This window comes from Carettochelys insculpta, chromosome 3 (assembly GCF_033958435.1).
Source record: "Carettochelys insculpta isolate YL-2023 chromosome 3, ASM3395843v1, whole genome shotgun sequence".
Lineage (NCBI taxonomy): Eukaryota > Metazoa > Chordata > Testudines > Carettochelyidae > Carettochelys > Carettochelys insculpta.
In genome coordinates this window covers 131,675,054-131,688,107 of record NC_134139.1, presented here as the reverse complement: position 1 = coordinate 131,688,107, position 13,054 = coordinate 131,675,054, and the positions used below count along the sequence as shown (strand labels likewise).

The 13,054-nt window shown below is 47.4% G+C and overlaps 1 protein-coding gene across 1 annotated transcript in view; it reads left to right on the top strand.

The window, feature by feature from the left end:
• The first annotated feature begins 5,989 nt into the window (after positions 1 to 5,989).
• GRIK2 (glutamate ionotropic receptor kainate type subunit 2) overlaps positions 5,990 to 13,054 on the top strand; it is a 610,734-nt gene continuing 603,669 nt past the window's right edge. Inside the window, exon 1 of the mRNA XM_074988838.1 lies at positions 5,990 to 6,104. Within this exon, the coding sequence (XP_074844939.1) occupies positions 5,990 to 6,104 (115 nt within the window). The remainder of the gene's footprint in view (positions 6,105 to 13,054) is intronic.

Genomic DNA, 13,054 nt, shown 5'->3' with positions numbered 1-13,054 from the left:
TTACGCCCCCGCCCCGCCGCCTGAGCAATTCTCCTCCCAGTCCCGCCGTGCTGGGACTCAGCTCCTGCCTGGGCTGGTCGGAGGGGGCTGTGCCAGGCTTCAGCTCCTTCCCCTCTTTGCCAGCGGTGTAGGCAAGGGGGGGCTGGGGTGCCAAGGGGTTGCACGTGGCGGCCCTTAGCTCTCCGGCCCCCCCACTTCTCCTCTCTTCCCCCCCACCCCTTGGCCAAAAAGACCCCGCGGGGCGCTGGGCAGCGGCCCCGGACTGGGAGGTTGCACTCGCGAGCGGGCCACGGCCTCCCTGGGGAGCGGGGTGAGCCGCGTGGGTCGCCAGGCTCGGGGCTGCCTTGGGCGCCAAGAGGTGAGCGCGCGGGGGGGCAGAGGGGAGGCACGCGCGTCCCCCCCTGCCGGGCGCGTGAGTGCGGCGGGCCCGGCCAAAGGGGCAGGAAAAGGAGCGCGGCGCCTTTAAAGGGCGCTGGGCAGAGCTCCCGACAGGGGGCGGGTTTGGTTGCTGAGCGGCAGCCGCCGCAGCTGCTGCTTTGGCTGCTGCTGCTTTTCACTCGCGCTCCGAGCGCCGGCTGCACCTCGCTCCCGCCACCCGGCCGGCTGCCGCGAGCCCGGGCTCTGTCCTGCCCCGCGCACGCGGCCAGCCGCAGCCAGGTAAGGAGCGCTCCGGGGGCTCGCTGCCGCCGCGGGGCCGGGCGTGGGGCTTTCGCCGGTTTTCTTTGGGGGAGGGCTGGAGAAGTGGCCCCCCGCGGGCTGGCGAGTGCCCAGGGCCTGGCTTGGCAGTAGGGGCAGTGTCCGGGGGCCCCGGGGGGGGGGGGGGGGCTTTTAAAGCCGATTCAGTGCGAGCTGCGGCTGGCAGCGCGGGGCTCTGCTGCGCCCCAGATTCCGACTGCCGGCCGGGTCCCCAGCGCTCCCCCGCCGAGCCCCTCTCACGAGGCAGGGCTCCCAAAGCCGCGCCCGCTTCCCCCACGTGTTGCTTTGCTTCCCGGCCTATCTGCAGTCACGCCGGGTCGGGTAGGGTCCGAGTTGGCATCAGAGGCTGGAGGAGAGGGGATGTCTATTGTGACCCAGCCGCCTCCCTTCTCCGGGGTCACGATTTTGGCTCAGACGTGCATCAGGTCGCCGTCCTCAGAGGCGCAGGAGGAGGCGGCTGTTGAGACCTGGGCTCTAACTTAATAGTAAGGGCTCTGGGTGGACAACAGCTGATGTCTCATCCACCGCCTCTTGCCTCCCTCCCCCTGTCATTTACTACACGGTACTACCAGCCGTCTGCTATATGACGGCCAGTCCTGTCGTTATTGGTCAACAAGGGCGGGCCACCTTCTTGGAAACGCCATCTATTGTCAACCCGAGCCTCTCGGTATCCTGCGCTGGGGATTGCTTAGACCCCGCGTGCAGTGAAAATGCCTTCAAATGAAAAGTTCCCTTCCGTTTTTCTCAAACTTTGCTAAAGGAAAAGCTCCCCCCCCCCCACACCTTTCCTACGCACCGAGGGGGGGGAAAGCTGAGGTATGGGCAAAGCCATGAATGTTTGCTTCTGCTGCTGACAATGTGCCAAGGCGTGCGTAGGAGTGAAGTCCAAAAGTGCCCGAACAAGTAAATCTCTCGCCTACTCTGTTCCCTAATTAGGATGCACGTCTCTCCAGCAGCTAAAAACAAGTTAATTACCATCTTAAAATGCTATTAATGATCGGCTCAGCAGAAACTTGGTTGTAAATCTGGACTAAGCTAATCACAGACAAGGGGGACCTGCCGTTGTTGTAGCTCGTCGGAGCGAAGTGCAAAAGGGCCACAATGTGTTTAACGCCTAACACCAACATTCACGTTAGGACTTTGGCGAACATTTTCAGGGTGGTTCAGGCTACAGACAAGTTAGCAAATCTGCAGTATTTCTGCCTACAGATCTGGTGGGTGCCTTGCCCCAGATTGTACTAGCAGGAAGAGTTTAGTGGCAGGCAAGTCTGAGGTGATTGCAACGTTTCACCGAAAAATGTCCAAAGAAAAGAAGTGTCAGGGACCATATGTCACACATGGATTATGCATTTCTTTGTTCTTGGAAGGGAAACAATCAAGAAGTTAAGTGATGTAAGGCCCGTGACACAAGCTCTGTAGTCGTTTCCTAGAGATGTAGCTAGGACCTGAGGATGGAAAGAATTGCTTTTACATTTTTTGAGGTAAAAATGTATATCCCAGCAGGTGGAAGCTAAGTGAAATTAGATTAACCTTTAATATAAGAAGAGGCCATAAAGTATGCTCTGAAAAAGAAGAAACACTTCGTATAAATAGTAATAATTGAATTGTAATCGCTTAGGGCAGTCGTTTAAATGCATAAATTAAACAAATCTCCCTTTTCCAAAGGCAACCTTGTTTACATAAGATCATTGTGTACGCAGGGCACGCACATAGAAACAGAACTAATAGGCTTTTAATGCCCAGCATAATTATAATGAATTTATTCAATGTCTAAAGGTTTTTGTATCTGAAAACATATTCTCACATTTGTTTCACCTATGCATTGGCTCTGGGCACTAAACCACATTGCTTCCAGACTCCCTATGGTGGAGTGGAAGAACAAATCAAGACTTGTAACAAGAAACTGAATATTTCAATTGTGGTGGCGAATTATTGGTATACGGAGGGTAGGCTCCCAGCGAACACCGTCTTCAGTTAGCCCTATATCTGAAAAGAAATGAGTGGCAGGGTTGACAAGTATTACACAATTTGAGCTCCTTCAGTAAAATACTGTGTAATTGGTGGTGATAATCAATTAGGTATGTACAACACTTGGAAAAACAATGCTGTGAGGTTGGAATAGGCGTTTCTCGGTTTTCCCACTAAAATCTCCCAGACGTGGGGGGAAAAAAGGGTTTATTTTAAAAGGTGTTTAATAAAGGGAAAATGGAACTGAAATCTTAGCTTGGAATCTGGAGGTGGTGGAGTTTGAGGTTTGAGCGAATTGCATGTTTTATAAATGGTCTCTAGTCACCAAAGGTAGGCAGCTTTTCCCCACTCAAATTTAAATATTTGGTGGCTTGTAAGTCATCCCTCACTACGAAGTAAGGAGGCTATGTAAGAATTCTGGGTCAACCACAATCTTCCTTGAAGGGGAAAAATGTTTTATAAGACACCAGAGAATTCCCTTTCTGTATTGCGAAACCACTGCAGGGTGAAAATGTATTTTGCCCTAGCCTAGAATGACACAGGGTTTAGGTAATACAGCTCAACTGCAATGATGCTTAAGGAGTGGTGCTCTCCATGGTGCTGAACACTGCCAATCGTCACCAGAGGTCCAGTCGCTGTCCGCGGTAGTGAGTGCTCTCAGGTTAGTGATGGACGTTTATGAAGGGTGAAAAGAAAGTTAATTTAAGTGTTATGCTTGCCCACAGATTTTGAATAGCAGAACACTGAACATTTAATTTACAAAGCCATTTATAATAGATGGTTTTGACGTTTCAGTGATTGTCTAAGTGCCTGGGCAAGTTGGGAGTTTTGTTAGTCTTTTGTTAAGCTACATACTTTTCCAGATAACTTGGAAAATCAGATTGGCTAACAGATGGTTAAAAAGAGTTTATTTTCATCTAAAGATTGATGTGCTACACTTGCAAAAGAAGACCAAGAGTCTTCACATTTCCCATGCTTTTTAAAAATTAAGTCTATACATAGTACTACATTCTGATATCTTGCAACTGAAGGAGCATCTGAAGATACCTAATCTGCTCTAATTCATCACTGCAGAAAATTTAAGAATGGTCAGTCACTCCGCAGGTCAGTTTTATTCCTTCTTGGACTAAGATAAGAGACACACAAGTAGATCAGATTAAATGAAACAGCAAATATATGAAAGAACATATCAAACCGTACATTTTCCTGAGAGAGATTCTAAAGGAGAACTGAAGGAGTCGCTAGATATCCTTGCTTTTAGCACTAGGTATTCTTTTCAAAGTGCTCCTATAGTCAAATCATTTGATGGAATTGCCTGCTAGACTGCAGAACTGGCCATTCATGATACTTATTTTTGACACTGCAGTTATGCCTCCATTTTAAAGACGAGAAATCAGAGATGTTTAATAATCCCGTCGCAAAATGTAAATGTCTTTCCGTCAACTTTTTTACAAATCTTAAGTAAACATGGGCGGAGAAAATCATTAACTCATAAGGATAGGAAGTTATTGTGAATCGTTAACACTTTTATGGACACATGACACCTAGATTAGAGGTAATCTCAATTTAATATCACTTATTCTGCTTGTTCAATGTAGAATATTTTAACCATAACGCTCGCTACACTCCTGATAGACCCAGGAATATGTTTCTTTAGATTGACATTACAGTTATTTATTCCTCTAAAGCTTAGTCTTCAGCTGTGTTAAATACCTCTCCCCTAGAGATTTTTCGACAACAAAGAGGGGGAGAGTCCAGGCAGAATGCAGATTTTTCTGATGGGGCACTAGGAGTAGCCTTTTACTATCTATAGGGAGTCCTCAGATAGTTTCAGTGAAAGGTACACGCTCAGATTTTTTAAAATCACTTTCCGTTCTCGACTAATAGGGCCCATAAACAGCAGCGAATACACCATTTAAAATATCGTGGTTGTATGTCTAAGGAAAATCGGAGATTAGGCGGAGGAGTGCCCCTTTATCAGGAATACATTAGCGACAAAGAAGTCCAGAGCTGTTTGAGGGTGCAAGCTACATGTCCCAGGAGCCAGCTAGCACTTACTATTTGCACTTATTAAGGCGAATGGGATGTTATGTGTGTTTATTCTACAGTCCCATTATAGCCAGGGGTCTGGCTCTGCAGGTATAAAAAGTAGCACTTTAATAAAACCCCAGTGAAAGAGAGGGCAGTGCCAAAGACCGAGAGGCGTTTCGGAGGGTTTAACGTGAACCATGAGCAGTCCTACGTTCTCTCCGTCCAACAGCAGGGTCGTGCTCAGCAAAGTGAGCGAAAGGACCAGCTAGGTTTTGCAGTTCAGCCTGAGCGAGATGGCTGGTTGTATTTAGCGCCAGCAGTCCCTCTGTCTGCTGCTAAAACGGGCTGGGCGGTAGTCTGAGCCCGCTACAAGTTGTCACAGGGCAGCCAGTAGACGAGTGCTCACTCTTGCGTTAATAGCATTCAATGCACAAGTAAGAGCGAGTGAATTGAACTAGGGGGAGCCTTTTCCGCCTCAGCCTTAGCTGGCTCCTCTTCCTGACCCTCCTTGTAAACGCCTCTCTCCCGGAACTCCGAGGCTGGGTGATTTCCAGCCGGCTAGTCAGCTGTGGCAATTGATGAACTGCTTTTGCTAGCCCCGCGCCCGCCCGTAGAGCCCCGGCTACCCCCTTGGCACGAAAGTAGTTCGCGTGGAGAACCAACACAGGAGAATCGTTGCACGCACGTAAACTAAAGCGGAACAGGGTCTCCAGCCACGCGAGGCGAGCGGGTCGGTGGCCTGGCAGCCCTGGGGAAGGCTGGCTGGCTGGCAGGCAGCCTTAAGCAGCCAAGAGCGCTCGCAATTTCTCTCACTTAAGCTTGGCTTGGCGTCAGGAGCTTGTGCAGCAGTGCGGTGGCATGGGAAGGCAGGGGAAGCTTCGCCACTGAAACGCCTGCCGCGCGCTGGCTCTCGCCCCGGGGCTACAGCTCGGTGCCTGCTCCAGCCGGCTTGCCTATTGATTCCTCTCCTTTCTCGCCTCCCAGGTCTCCCCGGCTGGACATTGGGTGAGCCGGGGAGGGGGGGAGGTGTGTGGCTTTCGCAAGGCTTCTCCCCCGACTACCATGGACGTCCCACCATTCCTTGCAGCTGAAGGTTGCTCCTTGGCGCAGTGAATGAAGAACATGCCGGGATTGCTAATGGGGTTGGGACGCGTAGACTCTCGCCTCTCCCGGTGACCATGCCGTGATCGCGTCTGAGGGCTGCCAGGCTACGTCTCCTTATTTCTGCCCTACCCGGGAACCTGACGCTCAGAAGGGGGAAAGTACCGGCCGCGCGTGTGTGCATAGAAACACCATGAAGATTATTTCCCCGCTTCTAACTCACCCAGTCTTCAGATGCACCATTAGACTCCTGCTTTGCTCACTGTGGATTGGATATTCTCAAGGAACCACGCATGTACTGAGATTTGGTAAGCTTGCCCATCGCGTACGGAAGGGGCATAGGCGTGCTCGTGGCTGTAGAGGGGCAGCTGCTGGCGGCGGTCACCTAAGCCCCCCGTCCCCATTTTGCATCCGCGTGGCTGAATTTCTGTTTGTTTTCGTGCGGCTGACGCCAGTAAATAACATTGGCGGGGGTGGGAGTTGGCCGGCAGACGCGCTTCCCGGGGGCTCCGCGGGGCGATCAGAGCCTGGGAGGCTCCCTCGTGCTGTGCCTGTTTGGTTTCCATAGCAGTGGGAAACGCGGCTCCAATGGCTGCGGGTTAGTTACAAATCTGGCCGGGGCTGGTAAGTTTCGGCCTCCGGCTTTGCCCTGGTGCCCCCGCGCTCGGAGGGTCCGGGCGGAGTGTGCGCCGGGGTCACCCCCGACGAGCCCTTCTGTGCTGTTGGCCTTGGACGCTCTCTCCGAGTTTACTTTCGGGGTGGGGGTGCCGCGGCGGTGCAGCGGATTTGCTCCCGCCGGTTGGCGGTACACACAAGTGCCCGTGGTGCGGGGCTGAGACGCAGCTCAGAGCAGCGCCTCTCATCGGGGAAAAGGGGTTGGCTGGCAATGAGTTGCCCGCAAGACACAGAGAGTCAGAGGTGTCCCAGGCAGATCAGGGGGAAACCTCAGTGACACCGAGCCTAGCGCTTCCCTGGCTCACGGCAGCCCTCAGCATCCCGCATGTTGCGTGAGAGCTCCGTTAGCCTCCCTCGGAGAGTGGCTTGTTCGACCCCCGCTCGAGGCTCGGGTTAGGTCTCGGCGTTCGGGCAGAGCTGGGCGTGAAAAATTCTGCAAAGTATATACGAGTCAAGGTGCTGAGAGCTGCGAAGCGCGCTGGGCCGGTCAGTGACCGCCATCCTAGTGGGACTCGCCTAGCGTCCCCGTGCTAATGACACTCTCCGCCTGCACGCGCGGTGGAAAAGTTGCTTTGCTAAACAAGCGGCACCCTGGGTGCCAGCTCGCTACCTATGCGAAAGAAAATGTTCCTTCCACCGTTCTGTACCAGCATTAGTTGCCCTACAGCTCTTGCAGGAGCCATTAGCAGGTCTCGGGAAAGTAGAACTGCCTTGCATTTATTTTTAATTATTTTCCTGTGGAATAAGGTTGGCAATGACAAAAAGGGCGACAGGTTGTTATAGATCTGGTGGGCTGAATTCCTAGCAGTACTTTCTCCTGCCTTCATCTGGTCTAACGGTGGTGCTTAAGGCACGTTGCTCTTAGCAACCATCTTCAGGAATGCTTGTTTCTTTGGACACGGTTAAACGGGTCCATATATTATCGCGGGGGGTTATTTTGCATTGAATCTGGTCCGTGGCCATTGCCATGCAACCAGTGCAAGGGCCGCCTGCTGTCTGTCGCTGCCCGGTTATCCTTCTGTAAGGGAAACAGGCTCATCATTGGTGCCCAGACTTGGTACCTATGCGTTTGAATCACTTTCAGAGGTAGCTAGGAAAACAACTTCCAGCCCCACCATTACTAAATGCTGATCCATGAGTTAATTCAAGCTGTCTCCATCAGCAGTAGTATCCTTATTGAACCATTAGGCTAGGACACTTATTAGAAGATCATTGGTCTAGCTGTTTTCTTGTTAGAAAAGATAATAATCTTAAGCTCACAGCAGGTTTTGTATAGTGCCTTTTCCAAAGGGCCGCCACTTGGCTGCATAGAGTATGTTTTGCTAGACTAACTGCCTTTCCCAATCTGTCTTCGGGACATGTATCTCAGTTTTGGGGTTTAGATGCCAATGTTTAGTGTTCACACTGGTTTGTAGCAGCTAACTAGAAGCCCACTTCGGAAGCTTGTGATGCCTTTCTGTGCTTAAAAAAAATCACCTTTTTTCTGCAGTGTGGAGAGAGGTGGTGAAGTTAGTCTGTTTCTTTCTTATGTGCAGTCCCCAGGTGTGAGGGGAAAGGCTTCTGTTTTGCTTGTCAGCCTAGCCTGTTGCATGTCTGTCATTGGGAGGGAGCTGAGCTTTCAGCGTAGTCCAGGAGTAAAACTGCTCCTCTTGTGCACGTGAGGGGAGGGCTGTTCACTCCCAAGACGGTTTGATTGTTTGGCAGTGGGAAGCTGGGAACAGCTGTGCAAGGACAATCTTGATTTTAGTGCTAAGCATAGTGTCCCTCTTCCCACCCCGCAAATGCCCTTGCTGCTGAACTGATGGGTTGTCTCATGTTGCCCAGCCAAGTTCTCCTTGGGTCTATGCAGGATCAGGGAAGATTCCTTTTAGAAGGCAGCAGCCTGCCATCCCCCGCTTTTCCTTTTCAGCTAGCAGCGCTATGGCAACAGGGGAGATGTAGCTTGCCAGAGCTGCCAGCCCCCTCATTCTTGTTGTGTCAATTAACCCAATGGGGATTCTCATTGTTCTACCCACGACTGTACCATTGTTGGGACTAGCCGGCATGTCCACTCAGCCCTGCGGCTCTTCCCCGCCCCCCACTGCCGCACAGGAGAGCGGACCTCATTTGTCATAGACAGACTCACTTTTACCCCGGCTTTGCGGATTGAACCCCGGGAAAGGCTAATTTGACACAAAAACTAACTCTAGGAGCAGTGAGTCAGCCTACCCTGCTCAGTCCAGTTGCAGGAATGATGCCTGCCTGGATTTCTGTTGCTAGAGCAGGACCAACTGATATTTTGGCACCACAAGAGTGATCTTTTGTAAATAGCATCCAGCCAGCTCTCTCAGTGCAGTTCCTGAATAACTCCCCATAAACAAGCCCAGAAGACAATAGGCATGAGGCTTGCGCTTATGACATTCAAGAAACTGAAAGAGAATTAAGGCGGGGCATCGATCATATTATTCTGGCTCTAAATTAAGGGGAATAAAAGGAGAGGTCAGGGGACGGTGTCTTGTCTTATGTGCATTGCTGTGGTCTCTATGTTCAGTGGAACTGGCAGCTCTTGGAGTTACACAAAAGCAGAAAAACAAAGGTGGGTCAGTTGGTGGATCGCGTTTTAAATTTACTGTTGATTTATGAGACAATCAGGCCTTTGACTATAAAATCAGCTGAAACATACACACCTCTATGGACATCCTTATGTCCTCCAACCCTCACTGCCACACGTTGTGTTCCATCTCTATCTATATTTCCCTGTGTTTGTTTTCTCACAGCAGCCTGCTTATATGCAAGAGTGGGGGTACTGCATTAGTGAACCCTAGATCAAGCATTTCAGGACCAAGATAAGCAGTTTTGGCTGGTGCTGACTTTAGATGCACCTACTAGTGATTCTTACATTTAAAAAAAATAGCCTACAGCCCAGTGTCTTCCACAGGTCCCTTCTTCAAGGCATCACAAGTGGATCAACAGGCAGCAGTGTTTAAAAACCAGACTATCGTAAAAGCAGTGCACAAACACTGCGTTCAGTGCTAAAAGGTTCAACATGACAGCAATATACAGTTTATAGCAACAAAAGTCCCCAGTGAGGTAGAGACAATGGAATATTTAAAAAAATTTGGCTGCTTCAAGTCACCTGTTTTAGATGTTTTGAGCATTTTAAAATGCCTCTTCTTACTTAAAAACACCTTTCAGGATGCATCATTCATTCTAGGACCTTTCTATATTTAGTAGTGGGAATCTGAGGCCAGACAATCCTGTTCACTTTGTTTTAGTAGTGTACTGACATCAGCATGACAACTGGCTGGAATTAGGAAAACACAGTTTAGTCACTAGGGATTAATTTCCGTTTCCCCTAATTACAGGTATTGTCTGTGAACATATGTGCAAGACACAAAGTTCTGAACTGCGAGTCATCCCTCAACCTGTTGCTGCTCCCTCTCTCTCCTCTTCACTTTCAAAATCCCTGTAAAAACAAGGAAATCACAAAATGCTTCTTGCCCTTCCTTTCTTTTGGGCATGTACAAGAATCAGGATGACAGCTCCCTATAGACAGTGACCTTTGGTTGCTCAGATGTTGTGGATCTCTGTAGTCATAGCAGATTTTAAGCATGGGGCAGTGGAGTTAGCTGAATGTGATGAGTTAGTTACTGTTTTAAAATTAATTGTGCAGATTCTGTCCCCTCTGGGCCCACCTGTCTCTGGCAATGAGGAACTGTCAGAACTGCAAGAACGTCAGAGTGAACTCCGAAAAACAACTATATTGAGGCCACCTGAGGAAAATCTTAGGGAATTTTGATCTATTCCCATAATCAGCTGCTTCAAGTGTTACAGTTGCTTGTTTGTCCTTCCTCAAAATGTAGAAAATATGCTCAGAAAACAAGTGAAAATAGTTTTATTCTCTTAGAGATTTAGAAAAAAAACCAGCTTATTTTCAATCTCTTTTTTAATGGTGCTCAGTGGAGGGAATACTGCACAAGCGTGGCTTCTTCTGTGAAGATACGGCATTTGGGCTTCGTTGTGTTCCCCAGCTGAACCAAATTTGACTTTTTCATAGAAACTTTTACTACATGCTAAAATATGTCTGACAGCAGGTGGAAGTAGATCCTAATGCCTTTGTTGATGGCCAACTGCATTGACAGCCAGTCATAGCCACACCATTATTAAAATTTGCCAAGACACCATGTAGCACAGAGGGAAAGCTGGCTTTCAGGACACCGAGGTCATATAGTTTACCGGCTCCTCAAGCATCCATTTATACCTCTAGGGCAATAGTGTACTACTTTTCTGTACCTGCATTAGGCATCTGTAGTGTGGAGTTTCTTTCCATCTGATTTCTCTTCCACAAAAATGTTTGTACATTTCTAATGCAGTCAACAGTCCCTGTAAAGTCAGACTGAGTGTAAGGGAAAGGATCTAGTCTGTCTATATATCTGTCAACTTATCTCAGTCTGTGCATGTGTGTCTGTGTATCTGCCTTCAGATCAGGGAAATGGAGATATCTGGAGAGGAGCTTGTTTGGGTCAACAACCCTTCAAGCTTCTGGGCTGCTGTATTTCTTTGTTTATTTGGAGGCAGAGAGATTCTTACTTGCCGAAAGCAAAGAGCCTTCAATTTGTATTAAAGTCCTTGAAGTGAGGTATTCAAAACCTGTCTTAAACACAACAGCAGCAGCAGCAATCTGTGGAGGAAGAACAAGGTTAAAAGCCTAGGGAAGAAAGGAAGGAGGTGAGAAGCATTGTTATTGACTGGTCCAGATTAAACAGCCCAGAGGAAGATTTCAATTTGATAACGTCACAGTTCTTCCTGTTTGTCTTTGCTCCTTCTGCTGACAATTTTGTAAGGTAATTAAACTGGCTGATTGAAGTCACAGTGGTCATGGGGCGATAAAGACCATTTGGATTTAATGGAATTTAAAAACAACAGTGCACTGCACACAACTCTTACCGAACAAGAATTTTAATGACCCATTCAGGGTGCTGACTAAATAGAATGTCCTGAACAAGTTTAATTGAAAGGGCAAACGAGATGGCTGTACAGTCTTTATTGCTGTAGATAGGGGAATTAAAATTATCCTTTTAAAAGACTCATTATTACATTATCAAGATTTAATGTAGGTTGTAAGCTTGCTTGTGTGTGGAGCTTTGGGGATATCCGTTCATCCTTTACCCCACTGTGTAGAATCAAGCATACTTGTACAAGGATTTGCACAGAAGTGTGTCATGAATGAAGTGATCAGAATTATAACACATTTTTGTATTGACCATTACTGATCTCGGGTACTCTCTGAAGTCAGCTAGAAGTTTTGTCCCAAGATAGAGTGAAGTAGAGGAGACTTGAAGATGATCCGTGCTCCCCTTGGAGTACAAGGATTTAAGAAGACTGATCTTTGGAAGTAATGGAAAGTTCAAGTCATGTTTTCACTGTCAATGTGCTTGATGAGTGAAATGATTTCTGTCTCTGGAGATAAGAAATCAGAGAAAAAAGAGATTTACTTATCCTTTCTAAACATTAATATTAAGGATTTTTCTTTTAACAAGAACAACCACCACTCCTGTCAGAAATAGAAAAAAAAATGCAAACAGCTGCAAGTCTTATGTCTCATTTTTAGGTTTATATATATTATTTGTCATAATTTTTAATCTTTCCTTCCTGTAATCTCTTCTACTGAAACTCCCATTATATATTCAGTCAGTTATGCAATAATAATGCAATAAATAAAATATAAATAAAAATAATGCAAAGGAGAAACTAGAACATGCCTGATTTTCATATACTAGGCAAATTAATGTTGCTTGAATAATCTTATTATGGTGATTGTGCTGTAATGAATGTTAGATTAAACATTGCACAACGTAACAGTATGAGGTCACCTCTGAAAAAAAACTTGGAGAATCAGAGGCCAGTGCTTAAGTGTAAAGGTGCGTGAAAATTCCCCTAGTTTGTACTTGATTAGTTTTTGACTAGTAGTTTCTAATCTTTATGATCTGACGATGGACTGTAATAATAATGTTAATAATAGTGCTATGTTTGTTTTAAAAAATCAAAAGATTCAAAGCATTTTGCAATTATTGTGTTTAAAACTAATTTTGGTCTCTGTCAGCGGCGTGCAATCATGAGTGAGACTGTAACACCGTACAGTAACGATAAAGCAGTTTAAGGCAGAAAATTAAAGAAGACTGTCATATTTAATTGCATTGATTGGGAGATTTTATTGAGCCTGGAACTGGAATACATGTATTTGAATGTGACCAAGACCTCAGGCCTGGTGTGCAATGCGTTCCATGGATCTTAAAGTTGATGGGATCTCACTTTTACCTCTCATCCAAAAGGCACACTTGGATCACAATCTGCAAGTTAATAGTAAGGTAGTTTTGCATGCAAGAGTATCAAAGAATTCTTCTTGGGGTAAGTCTTCCCTCTTTTGTAGAAGTGTTTGGGAATCCATTCTGACCCATATGTTCGAAGTGAATTTCATAACTTGAGAGAGAATTTTCTTCCTGAATAATTTGCTTTAAATGAACAAAAAGCTGCATTTTTCACTGCATAATGTTAGAACTGTAACTGGATGTTTGTGAGGGTAGTTTGGTGTGTAACTGTAGTG